Source organism: Coregonus clupeaformis, chromosome 28, assembly GCF_020615455.1.
Source record: "Coregonus clupeaformis isolate EN_2021a chromosome 28, ASM2061545v1, whole genome shotgun sequence".
Lineage (NCBI taxonomy): Eukaryota > Metazoa > Chordata > Actinopteri > Salmoniformes > Salmonidae > Coregonus > Coregonus clupeaformis.
This window is the reverse complement of record NC_059219.1, coordinates 31297700-31316661: the sequence shown is the minus strand read 5'-3', so window position 1 is coordinate 31316661 and position 18962 is coordinate 31297700. Positions and strand designations below refer to the sequence as shown.

The following is an 18962-nucleotide window of genomic DNA, read 5'->3' as shown; positions in this document are numbered from 1 at the left end:
ATTAAAATGTACTTAGCTGCAGCAGCAGACCGAGACTTCAAACGGTCAGACTGAAATTGGCTAACGGACTGTCCTTAAAGACTTTAGAAACACTTGTAAGAGGTAAAATAGGAAACATGACTGAGTTAGCACTCTAGGACACAAACCATAAATACATCAACTCTATGCAGTTTTAAAATCTCTATTACTTGATGAGTACATTATTATTACTACATAATCATATCTACCAGTGTCATGAAAAGAAAGCACAGTACAGGTGACACAAATATACAGAGAAACAGACAGTGAAGGTGTGACACTGGATGTGTTGTGCTCTGGTAGGAACAGTGTGTCCACAATCACCATAGAAACCAGGAGACACGAACTGGAGAAGAGGAAGTGATGTGACTGGACCAGGAAGTGTTACGAGTTTGAACCAGGAAGTGCTGTCACTGACTGGTATTGAATCCACAAACTAAAGTGGCTCTCCATTGTGTAAGAAAGTGATGTTCCAACAATATGTCCCATTTCCCTGTCCTTTGACTGAATGGGTGAAAACAATATGGATAACCTCGGCCTGTAAATCACAGCATCCATCACTCCTACACAGCTTCCTATGCTTCTCTACTTTCACTTAGAACCACTGATCTGAAAAGCCTGGATAAGAGAAATAATGGCTCTTTGGTTGGGGATAAAGGAAAGGAGACAAGAAGCGGAAGCCATTCAAATGTATTGGGACACAGCCAAGATCAGTGCTTTATTGCTCCCACCCATCCAGTCTTCTCAGTGAGGACTCAGGAGAGGAAGCCACTTAAGACAGTATTGAGGATTCACCCAGGAAATATATGTGTTCACCAACACAGGTGCTTTAGGGTTTCCAAGTTAAAGGTAGGATGCAGTCTCCACCCCACAATCAAATGTAAACACAGACAACAACCTATTCAAACCTTTGTTTAGGCTCTTATTAAAAACCTCATCCAACAATTTAACTGGCAAAGTTTGAAGAGTTTTGGCTTCTGAATCTCAATTTCTCAACATGACATGTGGTTGGTTCACTGGTAGCAGATGGGTTAAAAATGAGCTCCAAGTGCTGCAGTTGAACAAAAAGCCTCCGGTGTTGGATAATGCTGATTATCCTGTCACCAGGAAGAGAAAATAGCTCTCTCAAGGTGTGTGTGTGTGTGTGTGTGTGTGTGTGTGTGTGTGTGTGTGTGTCGCACACAACCAGGGTGGTAGGATGCCACAGCGCATTCTGAGGTTAAGCCATTATGTAGCCTACAATGTTGAGTGGTGACCAGTCAAAGCTTTAAGGCAAGATGAAAGTATCTTATTAACTGAAATTATTGACTCAAAGTATCTTATTAACTGTAAAGTATGAGTTAAATGGTTACTACTGTCTACTGACAATGACTATCTCTACAGTACCTAGCTAAAAGCAGTCAGAGACAAAGAGTATGGGAGTAATAGAGAGAGGGAAATGGAGAAGGAGAATCCCTCCATTTCAAGACTCCAAGGTAGCTTTAAAGCAATAGCAGCCTGGCCTGAGTTGCAGTAGCTACTGTATAAGGTTGCGGTAACATTGTGAGAATGTTTTGTAAGAGAACCCCAGGGCTGCTGGACAGACAGGCGACAGACAGACGTAAAACGGAGGGAGGGATGGACAGATGATGAAACAGGGGAACACCAGTCAGGATAGCCCACCGGTTACTGTTGTAGGAGGGGATGTGGCCCCCACTCCCACCCACACTTTTGTAGGCTGGGCCGAACGATTGGGAGAAGAGGGAAAAAAGGCAGATTAAGCAAGAGAGAGAAAGCAAGATTAGACACAGACTGCTATCACTAATTACTACTACCACTGGTAATATCACTACACAGCAGCGAGCAGGAGAGCTCTGTGTGTGTGTGTGTGTGTGTGTGTGTGTGTGTTATGAATGAACTGTAACTGTGTGGTTGAGGGTGAATGTAAGTGAAGTAACATATACAGGCTGATACATCCATGTGCAGTTGTCTAATCTGTGTGTGATAAATGTATAGCCTAATGTAATCAGTGTGTGTGTGAGATGTGTTGGGGGCAGTAGGCTACCTGGTGCGGCCAGCTCCAGTTTGGACCTCCTTAGCTCCATCATGCTGTTCTGCAGCTGCTCAATCACAAAGTCATCCTCAAAGAAGAAGTCCTTGGCCAGAGTCACCTGCAGAAACTCCACCAGATCCTCCATGGACAGCTTCAACAGGTGCTCTGCAAACACACACACACACACACACACACCAGTGTGAGAACACTTTCTCTTGTGCAGTTTGAGGACAGTCACATGTCTTAGAGTTTAGCGGAGGTGGTTCAGTGAACCATTCTCACATGATGAGTAACTTTGCCTGAGACCTGAAGCTGGGGCTTTAGTTCAGCGGGTTAAAACAGTCTGGTGGCGCACAGACAACCACATGGTCACAAAAGCACAGTCCTACTGTTATAGTCTTACTCTTGTGCAGTTTGAGGACCGTGTAGGACATGGCGGTCAGAACTCTCTCTCCCTCCATAATATAGATGTCCCAGATCCGCAGGGTCAGGGTGAAGGGGGTCTGAGGGAGAGAAAGAGAGAATGAGAGAGACAGAAAGGAGGAGAAATAAATATATTTTGATAATATAATTTAACACTTTCTTTAGCCCAACACCCGCGGTAGGCAGTGTGTGATAATGACTGATGCTTTACAAAGACATATTTATCAAAGCTGCAGGCCTAAAGGACACATAGGGAAGGGGACGGGATTGAGCCACTCACTCTGTCCAACACACTATTCTAACATTCTGATACAGAGGGAAGAGGATGTGATTCAGCCACTCACCCTGTCCAGGAAACACTGGAAGAACCACTTCATAGTGTACAGGCTGGTGAACACCTCCTGTGTGTCCTGAAACATAGAGGACAATGAGCCATTACCACTCCGTGTGTGTGTGTGTGTGTGTGTGTGTGTGTGTGTACGTGCATGAGTATTAAACAATGGTTTAACAGCAGTGGTGAATCAGCCACTGTGCCCAAGGCCCCATATTAAAAGCAGTCCATGTCTGTGTGTGTGCGTGGTTGTGTGTGTAGACATGGCATTTCTCTCTCATTCCACCACCCTTTAATCTCAACACATCAAAGGCTGCTGCTGTGGCACTCAACTCAGTCCCCCATACCAGCAGGTTTAGGGCTGTCATTTATTTACCACTACCCCCTCCCCAGGCTCTGTGTGTGTGTTCTCTGCGGGCCTCACCAGGTGGGACTTCAGCTTGGGCATTAACTTCTTGAGGATGCGGTCATGGTGCTCCTGGAAGCGCATCAGCTTGGGGAAGCCAGGGATAAAAAACCCTGGAGTGGAGGAGGGGAGGGACGGAGGGGAGGGGAGGGACGGAGGGAGGGAGGAGGGGAGGGACGGAGGGAGGGAGGGAGAGACTGACATTAACAGTCTCTTCACGTCCGTTTTGAAAGATCACAGAGCATTTGATAAATGTAGGAAATGAATCTGGTGGTTCTTGCTGTGTGTGGGTCTGAATGGAAGGGATGTGAGATTGGGTGAGCTCTATAGATATTTGGTAAGAAGTTGTAAGGGGGGCGGTGTTCTCTATAAATGTGTTTCCTCACATTTTATGGGGCCCAGAAGAGATAGCCTACGTCCTTGAAAGGTATGTGAGAGTGTGTGTGTATACAGTATGAGAGTGTGTGTGTATACAGTATGAGAGTGTGTGTATACAGTATGAGAGTGTGTATGTATACAGTATGAGAGTGTGTGTATACAGTATGAGAGTGTGTGTGTATACAGTATGAGAGTGTGTGTGTATACAGTATGAGAGTGTGTGTGTATACAGTATGAGAGTGTGTGTGTATACAGTATGAGAGTGTGTGTGTATACAGTATGAGAGTGTGTGTATACAGTATGAGAGTGTGTGTATACAGTATGAGAGTGTGTGTATACAGTATGAGAGTGTGTGTGTATACAGTATGAGAGTGTGTATGTATACAGTATGAGAGTGTGTGTATATACAGTATGAGAGTGTGTGTGTATACAGTATGAGAGTGTGTGTGTATACAGTATGAGAGTGTGTGTGTATACAGTATGAGAGTGTGTGTATACAGTATGAGTGTGTGTGTATACAGTATGAGAGTGTGTATGTATACAGTATGAGAGTGTGTGTGTATACAGTATGAGAGTGTGTGTATACAGTATGAGAGTGTGTATGTATACAGTATGAGTGTGTGTGTGTATACAGTATGAGAGTGTGTGTGTATACAGTATGTGAGTGTGTGTGTATATTCTATCCATATGGCACGTTCCTGTGTCAGTGGGGTCATGTTGGCCATTTAAGGATTGTTTGGAGTAAAAGATCCCAGCTAACTATACTATCTGGTCTAGGGCATGGCTGTTCATGTCTACTTAGTGTGTCTGGTCTAGTATGCTACCCCTGAATTGAGTTTTATCCCATATGGTGCACATGTATGGTATGCCTTAGGCGTAGGTTTTGCATGGGCTACTGAATGAAGGTCTAACACTTATATAGGATGTTACACAGTGTGTAGAGAGTGTGTTTTTGACGTGTGTTGGTGTGTTTACCGTGCATGGCGTGTTTCTGTCCAGACAGCAGTTTGACCAGAGCCCAGAAGGCATCCTCTTCATTCATATAGATGAGCAACAGAGCAGTGATCTGACTCATGCCCTGGCAGTACCCCACCTCCTATATACACACACACACACAGTTCTATCATGTATATGTATAGACAAACATGCATGCAAAACTGCACACACAAACTCACTTGTATACTTCTACACAGGACAATTAAAGGATGGTGGCTGGAGAGAACAGGGAAGGATGATCAGGAGGAGCTGGATGAGGGGAAAATGAAGGATGACAGGAGATGAGAAGGAAGTTGTAGAAAAAAAGTTGATTGGGAAAAGGAGAGGTAGAGTAAAGAAGAGGAAGCGTAGAGGTTTAGGGGGATTCATTATGTGTGTAGTGTGACTCACCGTGTTGTAGATGGAGTAGGCTGTTAGGACGTGGAACAGAGCCTGCTGCCTGAAAACAACAACAAACAGTCAATCTACTAATGACTAGACATCATCTGCTGGAAGCACAGGTTAACTAACAGGAACACCTCTGGAGCTTTCCACAAAAGGTGTTGAATTCAGGTTGCTTTTTTATTTATTTTTCAAGAGAGACCTGGTCCAACCAAGACTGTATTCAGGTTATATTGGTGGAATGGCCTACTCTCATCATTCAAATGTTCTAATAGTCGTATTGTCTTCTTTATGAGATGAACAACTGCATTAGTGATTTTTACTTCCTATATTTTGCTGCCAGTAATGGCAACCTTTGTGTTTGAGGTAGCTGGAAGTTTTATGCTTTCATGGTATCGTTGTGTTTGAGGTAGTTGGAAGTTTTATGCTTTCATGGTATAGTTGTGTTTGAGGTAGTTGGTGGTTGTATTGTGTCATGGTCAGTATTGAGGCAATGTGTTCATTTCCCGTGAGGCTGTGGGTGCCTGGTCCATGCTGCTCTCTGACTCTGCAGGTCACAGTATTTATTTCCCAGGGGCCCCTGGTTCTGGCTCTCCCTATGATGTCATCAAGCAGAAGTAAAAACACAGAAAAGGGACGTGTGTCCTCTCACTTCCTTATAGGGAAATGTCAATGTCAGCCACCATTATGACAGAAAGAGGTATGGAGAGATAGATGTGTGTAATGGGCCAGGCTTTTTTGTAACCCCCTACAACCAGGAGTTTTTCCTAGTCAGGGCACATGGTCAAGAATAAACTCCAGGCCCTAATTATGGGTACTGTTCTGTAGTGACTAAGTGTAGATGTTGTACTTCTCAGCACGTTGATTATGAGATACTGACTAGACATGGGGCCGGTGCATGAATATTATGTGGTCCCTGTGTTGCGTGCGCGTGTGTGCACTGTAGTGTCCAAGTGCAGATGTTGTTTGTCAGATGGAGGGAGATACTGACTTGACATCATATCGGTGCATGAACATGATGTGGTCCCGGTAGGTTCGGTTCACATCCAGGTCAATCTGACGGATGTCAGGAGACAGACCCCGCGCCCTGAGCTTCAACTTCTACACACAGGAAACAAACAGAGCCAGTGAGGGAGTGTGTGTTTGTGCGTGTGTGTGTGAGAGAGAGAGTGAGATACAAAGGAATAAGACCACTGATCCATCCCGCAAATATTTATTGAGTTTTAATAAAGCTCAGTTGTGCCTAGAGAGAGACTCAGTTCTCCAGTGCTGACACACCATACCTCCCCCTCCACACACATTCATCTTCCCCCGTAATAATGATGAAGCTCTGAAATCTAATAAATCCAGTGTTTGCTGGCCTGGTTATGAATGTTAATGAGGCCTGGGCTTTAATGAAGCTGGCTGTGTGGAGAGAGACAATAGGAGAGTCAACTACAGTGTGACTGTGTGTAGTTCCTACATGACTTTGCCCGGGGAGGAAGGATGTTAACTCTCTGCTGTGAGGTTCTGGCTGGTGTTTCCAGAACGTACCTCGTAGAAGTCTTTCTTTTCCTCCTTTATTTTGGGAACGTCGAGGAGCAGACACCACACCTCTCCTCTGAGCTGTAGGGGAATTCCCTTATAGATCCTCCTCACCAGCTGGAGGGAGACAATGACATGGGAAAATGACATTCTTAGTGTTACATCAAAGAGACCATGCTTTACCTTTCAACCACACCCCCTAGCCCTAACGCTCACAGTTCAAGGTTCAAAATGCATTTTTTCCCAATCAAATTCGAGCTCCACCACCGAATAGTTTCCATGATGAATTAATAGTATGAATAATCTGACTCACATGTAGAATTAAGGGGGTACATCAATCATCAAGAAAACATAATCAATCAAAATGTTACTCAAGTGGATAGTATGAGAGGACAAGTATGTGTGTGAAGGACAAAAATATACAAAGTTATTCTGGGTGGATGGAAAAGAGGCTATAGGTGGTGTGTGTCTGGACCTCGGGGCAGATGGAGAGGAGCTTTAGAAGGGGAGACCTACCCATCTGGCCAAGGGATCTGGTCATGCTCAGTGTGTGTGTGTGTGTGTGTGTGTGAAGGGGTAAAGTCATTCCATAGGCAGAAGGAGATAAAAACATCTCCAGGACTCAGAGTGGAAAAGATCAAGTGCTAAAAGACAAACTGCTGGAACAACAGAGTTAATCGTTCCAGTGAATTCTCCTTTGACAGCTATTAAAAATCGGCCTGTGGAAATGGGTCTAAAGCAGAGATTGAAAGTATGAGGAAAGATGGGTGCATGGGTGTGAGTGAATATATGTGTGGGCGTGACGGAGTGTGTGTTTGTATGAATATTTACACAGTGTACAAAACATTTCTTGAACACTCTTTCCATGACATAGACAGACATGGATTGTGTATGTGTGTCATTCAGAGGGTGAATGGGCAAGACAAAATATTTAAGTTCCTTTGAACGGGGTATGTGGTAGTAGGTACCAGTTGCACCGGTTTGTGTCAAGAACTGCAACGCTGCTGGGTTTTTCACACTCAACAGTTTCCTGTGTGTATCAAAAATGGTCCACCACCCAAATGACATCCAGTCAACTTGACAACTGTGGAAAGCATTAGAATCAACATGGGCCAGCATCCCTGTGGAACGCTTTAGACACCTTGTAGAGTCCATGGCCCAAAGAATTGAGGCTGTTCTGAGGGCAAAAGGCAGGGGTGCAACTCAATATTAGGAAGGTGTTCCTAATGTTTGGTATACTTAGTGTATACAGTGCCTTGCAAAAGTATTCATCCCCCTTGGTGTTTTTCCTATTTTGTTGCATTACAACCTGTAATTTAAATAGATTTTTATTTGGATTTCATGTAACGGACATACACAAAATAGTCCAAATTGGTGAAGTGAAAAAAATAACTTGTTTCAAAAAATTCAAAAAAATTAATAACGGAAAAGTGGTGCGTGCATATGTATTCACCCCCTTTGCTATGAAGCCCCTAAATAAGATCTGGTGCAACCAATTACCTTCAGAAGTCACATAATTAGTTAAATAAAGTCCAACTGTGTGCAATCTAAGTGTCACATGATAGTATTTATGAACTGATACGCAAAATGACATCGGATTCAAAACTTAGAATTTTTCAATTTAAATTATACCAAATTTTTGATACCAATAGAATGTTATTTATATGGGGGATACAATATTCCCAGCTCTGCAGATTTTGCTGCGAAGAGACAGCATCATTAGATAATTTGTTTTGGTACTGTCCATTTGTAGCTTGTTTTTGGTCACAGGTCCAGGAATGGCTGAAGGATTGCAATATTTACCTGGAGCTAACCCTGCAGATATCACTACTGGGTGATCTGAAAAGTCATAGTCAATCGATCAATAATATAATAATACTTTTAGCAAAAATGTTTCTTTTCAATTTAAAATCTGTAGAAACAATGAGAATAGAAGGGTTCAGAACTTTTGTGAAACATCACAGTACAGTTGAAAAATATATGGCAAATAGAAATCCAATATGGATGGTGTTAAGAGATAGATGGGAGGTGTTGAATGGAGCTGAAGGATGGGACTAATAACAACTAACAACAACTAATAACAAGATAACTAATGTAAAGCATACTGTGTCCATAATAAGTATATGGGTTATAGGTTGAGAGCTTTTGTGAAAGAGCACAGTTAGAAAGATATGGCATATAGAAGCAAACCAGATGGACATCATGAAAATGATCGGAGAGGTTGAGGGTAGAGGAAGTTCCGGAGTAAAAACAAACAAAATAGAATTATTGTAAAATTGACTGTGTCCATGAAATGTATATAGTCTGTATAAGCTGGAAGTAGAGGCCTAAGCATTGTTGTTCACTAGTTTACTCCAATTAGGGAAGGGGTGGTGGGGTTGGAAAGTAATAAAGGGAAATATATATTTAAAAAAGGGAAATGTATATATATATATATATATATATATATATATATATATATATATATATATTTATAGAAAAATAAAACATATGGGGGAATGGAAGTCATGCAAACAATTACATTGATGAAAGTTACAATCTATCTGCAATATTAAAGCTGATCTACACCCCCCCAAAAAACAACAACATGATCGGTCACATGATCTCTTGCTGTGTGCCAGATAGACACTCGGGACTCAACGTTTCTACAGTGACAGCCCTGTAATTAGGGCTCTGATGAGGAAGTCAATGAGTGCATCTGTTCCACTAATCATGTGTTTGTGCATTTGTGTGTGTGTGTGTGTGTGTGTGTGTGTATGAGATTGAATGGCTCTTCATTGTAGAGGTCTCTCCTGCTCGCTGCACTCCACAGTCCTCTATCTGTACCATCGATTCACTGTCACATCAACACCTGTGCCAGGACACAGGCTCTACCCTACAGCACATTTTTATTAGATCTATTGATTACACCTGCCTTACAGATGCTATAACCTGTCTTACAGACGCTATAACCATATGACTGCATTAGTATGGCTGCATTGCAGCTGCTATTCTTTTCAGCAGCACAGGAAACAAAGAGAGCCATCTCAACCGTAACCTGTTTTACCAGCAGAGCGAAACGGGCAGAGCACTGACTGACAGAATGGGAGGTGAGAGGGGTGGGGGGTGGGGGGGGGGGGTGAGAGAGAAACAAACAAACAAACAAACAAACAAGTCCTTGGTTGCTGCTTGTCACGCAATTCTTGAAACCGGAGAAAGAGAGAGAACAAGACTAAAACATTCCCCTAGCCAAGGTTAATTTAAAGACAAATCTCCAATTTCCGCTGAAACCACCTCAGCGTACAACTGAAGGACGTCTGAAATGAATGCCAGAGGGCCCAACACCTATCATAAAGAACACCCCAAACTCAGGCACTAACAAGGACAGCTATTACAGAGGTAGGACCCCTCTAAATGCCCTTCAGGGAGAGATTCACTAATATCTGTTCACCAAAGAGAAGGAGAGAAGTGAGTGAGGCACGAGGAGAAGAATGTGGAATGCAATATTTGTGACTTGGTTCTGGAAACTAGGCGTATGTCGCGTGTCACTACTTCACAGGAGCGCCATTTGAATGTAAACTTTTTTTTTTATCAAAATGCGATTTTTGGCAGAAATGCCTTCTGGAACATGTGAACTTTCATGTGCCTTAATAACAAACTTGTATGCCATCTGTAAATACGAATAGAATTATTGTAAAATTGACTGTGTCCATAAAATGTATATAGTATGTATAAGCTTGAAGTAGAGGCCTAAGCGTTGTTGTTCACTAATTTACTTCAATTAGGGAAGGGGTGGTGGGATTTTTTTAAAGGATATATATACACATATACACAATGAGGGAAAAAAGTATTTGATCCCCTGCTGATTTTGTACGTTTGCCCACTGACAAAGAAATGATCAGTCTATAATTTTAATGGTAGGTTTATTTGAACAGTGAGAGACAGAATAACAACAAAAAAATCCAGAAATACGCATGTCAAAAATTTTATGAATTGATTTGCATTTTATGAGGGAAATAAGTATTTGACCCCCTCTCAATCAGAAAGATTTCTGGCTCCTAGGTGTCTTTTATACTGGTAACGAGCTGAGATTAGGAGCACACTCTTAAAGGGAGTGCTCCTAATCTCAGCTTGTTACCTGTATAAAAGACACCTGTCCACAGAAGCAATCAATCAGATTCCAAACTCTCCACCATGGCCAAGACCAAAGAGCTCCCCAAGGATGTCATGGACAAGAATGTAGACCTACACAAGGCTGGAATGGGCTACAAGACCATCGCCAAGCAGCTTGGTCAGAAGGTGACAACAGTTGGTGCGATTATTCGCAAATGGAAGAAACACAAAATAACTGTCAATCTCCCTCGGCCTGGGGCTCCATGCAAGATCTCACCTCGTGGAGTTGCAATGATCATGAGAACGGTGAGGAATCAGCTCAGAACTACACGGGAGGATCTTGTCAATGATCTCAAGGCAGCTGGGACCATAGTCACCAAGAAAACAATTGGTAACACACTACGCCGTGAAGGACTGAAATCATGCAGCGCCCGCAAGGTCCCCCTGCTCAAGAAAGCAAATATACATGCCCGTCTGAAGTTTGCCAATGAACATTGAATGATTCAGAGGAGAACTGGGTGAAAGTGTTGTGGTCAGATGAGACCAAAATGGAGCTCTTTGGCATCAACTCAACTCGCCATGTTTGGAGGAGGAGGAATGCTGCCTATGACCCCAAGAACACCATCCCCACCGTCAAACATGGAGGTGGAAACATTATGCTTTGGGGGTGTTTTTCTGCTAAGGGGACAGGACAACTTCACCGCATCAAAGGGACGATGGACGGGGCCATGTACCATCAAATCTTGGGTGAGAACCTCCTTCCCTCAGCCAGGGCATTGAAAATGGGTCATGGATGGGTTTTCCAGCATGACAATGACCCAAAACACACGGCCAAGGCAACAAAGGAGTGGCTCAAGAAGAAGCACATTAAGGTCCTGGAGTGGTCTAGCCAGTCTCCAGACCTTAATCCCATAGAAAATCTGTGGAGGGAGCTGAAGGTTCGAGTTGCCAAACGTCAGCCTCGAAACCTTAATGACTTGGAGAAGATCTGCAAAGAGGAGTGGAACAAAATCCCTCCTGAGATGTGTGCAAACCTGGTGGCCAACTACAAGAAACGTCTCACCTCTGTGATTGTCAACAAGGGTTTTGCCACCAAGTACTAAGTCATGTTTTGCAGAGGGGTCAAATACTTATTTCCCTCATTAAAATGCAAATCAATTTATAACATTTTTGACATGCGTTTTTCTTGATTTTTTTGTTGTTATTCTGTCTCTCACTGTTCAAATAAACCTACCATTAAAATTATAGACTGATCATTTCTTTGTCAGTGGGCAAACGTACAAAATCAGCAGGGGATCAAATACTTTTTCCCCTCACTGTATGTATGTATGTACAGTGGGGGAAAAAAGTATTTAGTCAGCCACCAATTGTGCAAGTTCTCCCACTTAAAAAGATGAGAGGGGCCTGTAATTTTCATCATAGGTACACGTCAACTATGACAGACAAAATGAGGAAAAAAATTCCAGAAAATCACATTGTAGGATTTTTTATGAATTTATTTGCAAATTACGGTGGAAAATAAGTATTTGGTCAATAACAAAAGTTTCTCAATACTTTGTTATATACCCTTTATTGGCAATGACACAGGTCAAACGTTTTCTGTAAGTCTTCACATGGTTTTCACACACTGTTGCTGGGATTTTGGCCCATTCCTCCATGCAGATCTCCTCTAGAGCAGTGATGTTTTGGGGTTGTCGCTGGGCAACACGGACTTTCAACTCCCTCCAAAGATTTTCTATGGGGTTGAGATCTGGAGACTGGCTAGGCCACTCCAGGACCTTGAAATGCTTCTTACGAAGCCACTCCTTCGTTGCCCGGGCGGTGTGTTTGGGATCATTGTCATGCTGAAAGACCCAGCCACGTTTCATCTTCAATGCCCTTGCTGATGGAAGGAGGTTGTCACTCAAAATCTCATGATACATGGCCCCATTCATTCTTTCCTTTACACGGATCAGTCGTCCTGGTCCCTTTGCAGAAAAACAGCCCCAAAGCATGATGTTTCCACCCCCATGCTTCACAGTAGGTATGGTGTTCTTTGGATGCAACTCAGCATTCTTTGTCCTCCAAACACAACGAGTTGAGTTTTTACCAAAAAGTTATATTTTGGTTTCATCTGACATTCTCCCAATCCTCTTCTGGATCATCCAAATGCACTCTAGCAAACTTCAGACGGGCCTGGACATGTACTGGCTTAAGCAGGGGGACATGTCTGGCACTGCAGGATTTGAGTCCCTGGCGGCGTAGTGTGTTACTGATGGTAGGCTTTGTTACTTTGGTCCCAGCTCTCTGCAGGTCATTCACTAGGTCCCCTCCGTGTGGTTCTGGGATTTTTGCTCACCGTTCTTGTGATCATTTTGACCCCACGGGGTGAGATCTTTGCGTGGAGCCCCAGATCGAGGGAGATTATCAGTGGTCTTGTATGTCTTCCATTTCCTAATAATTGCTCCCACAGTTGATTTCTTCAAACCAAGCTGCTTACCTATTGCAGATTCAGTCTTCCCAGCCTGTTGCAGGTCTACAATTTTGTTTCTGGTGTCCTTTGACAGCTCTTTGGTCTTGGCCATAGTGGAGTTTGGAGTGTGACTGTTTGAGGTTGTGGACAGGTGTCTTTTATACTGATAACAAGTTCAAACAGGTGCCATTAATACAGGTAACGAGTGGAGGACAGAGGAGCCTCTTAAAGAAGAAGTTACAGGTCTGTGAGAGACAGAAATCTTGCTTGTTTGTAGGTGACCAAATACTTATTTTCCACCATAATTTGCAAATAAATTCATTAAAAATCCTACAATGTGATTTTCTGGATTTTTTTTTCTCATTTTGTCTGTCATAGTTGACGTGTACCTATGATTAAATTTACAGGCCTCTCTCATCTTTTTAAGTGGGAGAACTTGCACAATTGGTGGCTGACTAAATACTTTTTCCCCCACTGTATGTATGTATGTATGTATGTATGTATGTATGTATGTATGTATGTTTATATATATATATGTATATATATATATATATATACACACACACACTGCTAAAAAAATAAAGGGAACACTAAAATAACACATCCTAGATCTGAATGAAATAATCTTATTAAATACTTTTTTCTTTACATAGTTGAATGTGCTGACGACAAAATCACACAAAAATGATCAATGGAAATCAAATGTATCAACCCATGGATGTCTGGATTTGGAGTCACCCTCAAAATTAAAGTGGAACACCACAGTACAGGCTGATCCAACTTTGATGTAATGTCCTTAAAACAAGTCAAAATGAGGCTCAGTAGTGTGTGTGGCCTCCACGTGCCTGTATGACCTCCCTACAATGCCTGGGCATGCTCCTGATGAGGTGGTGGATGGTCTCCTGAGGGATCTCCTCCCAGACCTGGACTAAAGCATCCGCCAACTCCTGGACAGTCTGTGGTGCAACGTGGCGTTGGTGGATGGAGCGAGACATGATGTCCCAGATGTGCTCAATTGGATTCAGGTCTGGGGAACGGGCGGGCCAGTCCATAGCATCAATGCCTTCCTCTTGCAGGAACTGCTGACACACTCTAGCCACATGAGGTCTAGCATTGTCTTGCATTAGGAGGAACCCAGGGCCAACCGCACCAGCATATGGTCTCACAAGGGGTCTGAGCATCTCATCTCGGTACCTAATGGCAGTCAGGTTACCTCTGGCGAGCACATGGAGGGCTGTGCGGCCCCCCAAAGAAATGCCACCCCACACCATGACTGACCCACCGCCAAACTGGTCATGCTGGAGGATGTTGCAGGCAGCAGAACGTTCTCCACAGCGTCTCCAGACTCTGTCACGTGCTCAGTGTGAACCTGCTTTCATCTGTGAAGAGCACAGGGCGCCAGTGGCGAATTTGCCAATCTTGGTGTTCTCTGGCAAATGCCAAACGTCCTGCACAGTGTTGGGCTGTAAGCACAACCCCCACCTGTGGACGTCGGGCCCTCATACCACCCTCATGTAGTCTGTTTCTGACCGTTTGAGCAGACACATGCACATTTGTGGCCTGCTGGAGGCAATTTTGCAGGGCTCTGGCAGTGCTCCTCCTGCTCCTCCTTGCACAAAGGCGGAGGTAGCAGTCCTGCTGCTGTGTTGTTGCCCTCCTACGGCCTCCTCCACATCTCCTGATGTACTGGCCTGTCTCCTGGTAGCGCCTCCATGCTCTGGACACTACGCTGACAGACACAGCAAACCTTCTTGCCACAGCTCGCATTGATGTGCCATCCTGGATGAGCTGCACTACCTGAGCCACTTGTGTGGGTTGTAGACTCCGGCTCATTCTACCACTAGAGTGAAAGCACTGCCAGCATTCAAAAGTGACCAAAACATCAGCCAGGAAGCATAGGAACTGAGAAGTGGTCTGTGGTCACCACCTGCAAAACCAGTCCTTTATTGGGGGTGTCTTGCTAATTGCCTATAATTTCCACCTGTTGTCTATTCCATTTGCACAACAGCATGTGACATTTATTGTCAATCAGTGTTGCTTCCTAAGTGGACAGTTTGATTTCACAGAAGTGTGATTGACTTGGAGTTACATTGTGTTGTTTAAGTGTTCCCTTTATTTTTTTGAGCAGTGTATATATATGCGAGAAAAACAAACGTGGGATTGGAAGTGATGCAGACGATTACATTGATGAAAGTTACAATCTGCAATATTAAAGCTGATCTAATATAAATTTAAAAAATTTAGTTGGTTTAGCCACAGAAAAAGACAGTAGCTTTCCTGCTAGCCATGATTGGCTGAGATAATGAGTGGGCTGGACATGCCGAGAGATGAGTTCGGATTGGTCTGCCATGTAGCACGCTTCTGTCTGTGTAGGTAATCCAGTTTATTTTTTTTTATAGTGTTATATTGCATAATATAACTGCATAAGCGTTGCTCTCCACTTTCTGGAGGACCGAGTTTTAAAATCAGTGGAATTAGAGTATGATAGCTAAGGAGATGGAGAAAACCCCTGTCTCCGGCTTACATCTTCAAACTAAGGGCAACCATGGCATCCGTGACAGGGAGAAGCGTCCATCCATCCATGATGTATAAGGGTAAGATAGTCTAGCTAACTGCTAGCTACATTTCTAGATATCAAACATTTCTAATTTTGACAGAAAGTTGTTTACATTTCAAGTTCAAGTGTACTGTTAGTTAGCTAGCTAACATTAGCTGGCTGGCTCGCTAACGTTACGTGTATGATCTTATTATTCGTATTTCATAGCCATTTGCTTTGCTAGTTATAGCCTAATGTTAGCTAGCTAACATTGAACCTGGTTAGTTAGCTACTTGCAGATTCATGCAGGGTAGTAACGTCATGAGTTGGGATTATGGTTAATTGTTTAGCTAGCTAGCTAGCTAGCTAGCTACATGTCTTAACAAAAGACTCCACTATGCAAGTATCCATTTCAATAGAATGTCAATGTGACAACTGTTGATAGACGTAGCTGGTAAATTCACTCTGGCTATCTACTCCGATTTCAGAGCACTCTCGTCTGAGTGTGCCAGAGCGCAGAATAACTGGCAAATTTACGAACGCTCAACACCCGTTGAATATGGCCGGTGTCAGTAAACGTTGGCAAAAGCGTAAATTGTTGCCAGCAGCGCAGTTGCAGTCACCAACGCTCTGGATAACATAAAAACAGCCTAGCCAGCTTTGCTAGGGCAAGTAAAATGGTCAGTGAGCTGTTCTCTCAATTATGTCTGGAAGTAGCTGACAAGCTATCCAACGTTAGCCAGTTAGCTTGGGTGCTTGACTGCTGTTGTTAGGACAGAACGCTAGGATCAACCCTTAAAGAGATGAGGGGGCTAAAGCTTAAGAGGGTGTGAACGATGCTGAATGGGTGTAGACAAAGAAGAGCTCTCCAGTAGGTAGCTTAGTGGGTAAGAACGTTGTGCCAGTAACCGAAAGGTCGCTGGTTCTAATCCCCGAGCCGACTAGGTGAAAAATCTGTCGATGTGCCCTTGGCAAGGCACTTAACCCTAATTGCTCCTGTAAGTCGCTCTGGATAAGAGCATCTGCTAAATGACTAAAAAAATAAAATAAAAACATTCAAAGGCCATTTTCTCAAAAGTGAGGTTACAAGTTTTTTTTTTTTTTTTTTTCATTTAGCAGAAGCTCTTATCCAGAGCAACTTACAGTTAGTGAGTGCATACATTATTTTATTATATTTTTTCATAATGGCCCCCCATGGGAATCGAACCCACAACCCTTAATCAACTTTCAAAGCAGAATTACTTTCCCATTGCTCCTCAAATGCAATGTATGATATACCATTTTGTAGCTCTGTGTCTCTGCTTTTATCCAATGTAAAAAACACTATTTCAAATTTTGCTACATAAGACCGAATCAAGGCGGTTGGTCACATTTGGGCGGCAGGTAGCTTAGTGGGTAAGAGCGTTGTGCCAGTAACCGAAAGGTCGCTGGTTCTAATCCCGGAGCCGACTGGGTGAAAAATCTGTCGATGTGCCCTTGAGCAAGGCACTTAACCCTAATTGCTCCTGTAAGTCACTCTGGATAAGAGCGTCTGCTAAATGACTAAAATGTAAATGTAAATTTGACAACAGGAATATGGGAATGAGAGATATTTTAAGAGAGACTGCAAGAAGGGGGAGAGATTGAGAGGGAGGAAGAGAGAGAGAGAGAGATCGTACCTTTTCACTGTTCTTATACTTGTCCCAGCTCTTCATCATCTTCAGCCATTTTGACGTCCTTTCTACCTCTAAGTGTTTTTGCTGAGGGGACACAGGAAGTGGCATGTTAACACTTCCTCATTACCATAACTCTGGAGGAACTGGATGTCAACAGATAAATATTCAGTATCACACATTTTGCTTCATAAAATGATCTACGATGAGGCAAAGGTTATAGTGACCTTAGAATGCAATCTAAAAATCAGGTCAGAACATTATGAAACTCATTGTAAGCTACAGTAGATTCTGAAAAGGAAAGAACTAATCAATTCTCAGCAACCAGAGTTCTATTCATAAAAGTAATCGTTATGTGTGTGAAAGACACTTTCTGTTCTTTCTCATCTGTGAAGGTCATTTTACAGCGGCATAGACATGTGGGATGGGAGAGATGTAGTTAGCCCTGAGGGTCTGAAACATGGTCAATCACCTTCTCTTCCACTGAGTCGTAGGACGGAAGCTCATTCTCACTGGGGAGGAGAAACAAAACAAGCTTTAGTATTACATAGCTTTGGTTTATTTTTAGACACATTCCTGCTTTGAAAATATGCAAGCTATCAATCATTGTTTGGCCATGGGCTTAGCTAAAGCTTTGCTGGTCTGGGCCTTTAAGAACATTACACATTTGGTAGGTGGGTGGAATTTTAGTAGGCTGTCTAACTCAACTCCCTCATACGCAGTGAAGATGGACAAGATAGATCCCCAAGATGAGATGTCTCAACGTGAATACGGGCCACTCAAAGATTCTTTCCAGAGGAAGTGGAGTCATTAAAGAAATAAATGTTGTTACTGCCAGAGCTTGTTTAACCTTCCCTAACACTCATCAAACGGAGGGAACATTACACGTCAGCAGCCACGCAAACAGGAAATAACACATTAAAACATTCCTCCATTCTGGCTCCTGTCCTGTCCCAGTTTCAACACCTCTATGGCTATCCGTCAGTTACACTATGAAACTAACAGTTCAGAGCAGCACTGCTCTCTCTGTGCCACTCAGCCCACTGGCCTAGATCATAAAATCGGGATTTCCCCATGGTGGGGGCCTATTCCAATACTCTCAAAATGCATCCTTCCTTCTTTTAGTAATATTAACTAATCTGTCCATGACTGGGCAAGTGAAAGTAAGGTTTCCTCTCCATTGCTTTAACCAATCCAACATTGGTCAGACCTTTGATTAGGTCAGATCTGTGATGACTTCAGGGAAGGAAGGGAACAGAGCCTGGGTCTCATCCCCCACTTCCTGTGTCTCTGCCCCGGGACTGCCCTGACCCCTGAACATGACCTTTAACTCATACAGGAAGCACAGAGTTTGCAGTCAGTTTGTCAGTGTCTGTCTGTTAATGTCTGTCTGTCTTTTCTCCCTCATTGTCATCATCACGCCTAAATCAGTATGACCTAGAAAGGGCTCTCATTCATAGGCTAATTCATGGAGCCTGAGGCCTCATCTCCACGGTCTTAACCATGGGCTCCAGCTCTGTGCCCATAGCCAGTCCAAAGTCCTGGCATTAGGCCACAACCTCTTCATCTCACTCTTCTCTCCAAGACCATAACCTTCAGCCAAGCCCCCATCTACTCTCTCCATCCCTCGCTCTCCCACAGACCATAGCCTTCACCCAGGGCCTCAACCTCTCCATCATTCACTCGCTCTAGACAGTAACCTTCTCTCCATTTCTCTCTCTCCTATACCGTGACTCTGGCC

At 43.4% G+C, this 18962-nt stretch overlaps 1 protein-coding gene across 2 annotated transcripts in view; it reads right to left on the bottom strand.

The window, feature by feature from the left end:
• The window catches only part of LOC121563945 (USP6 N-terminal-like protein), a 37595-nt gene that overhangs the window by 3320 nt on the left and 15313 nt on the right, over window positions 1-18962 (bottom strand). For both annotated transcript variants that reach the window (XM_045208864.1, XM_045208865.1), the window contains exons 4-13: window positions 17694-17733; window positions 17228-17308; window positions 6499-6606; window positions 5957-6066; window positions 4975-5023; window positions 4564-4684; window positions 3229-3323; window positions 2818-2883; window positions 2454-2553; window positions 2063-2215 (exon numbers count right to left, since the gene is read on the bottom strand). In XM_045208864.1, the coding sequence (XP_045064799.1) occupies window positions 2063-2215; window positions 2454-2553; window positions 2818-2883; window positions 3229-3323; window positions 4564-4684; window positions 4975-5023; window positions 5957-6066; window positions 6499-6606; window positions 17228-17308; window positions 17694-17733 (923 nt within the window). The remainder of the gene's footprint in view (window positions 1-2062; window positions 2216-2453; window positions 2554-2817; window positions 2884-3228; window positions 3324-4563; window positions 4685-4974; window positions 5024-5956; window positions 6067-6498; window positions 6607-17227; window positions 17309-17693; window positions 17734-18962) is intronic.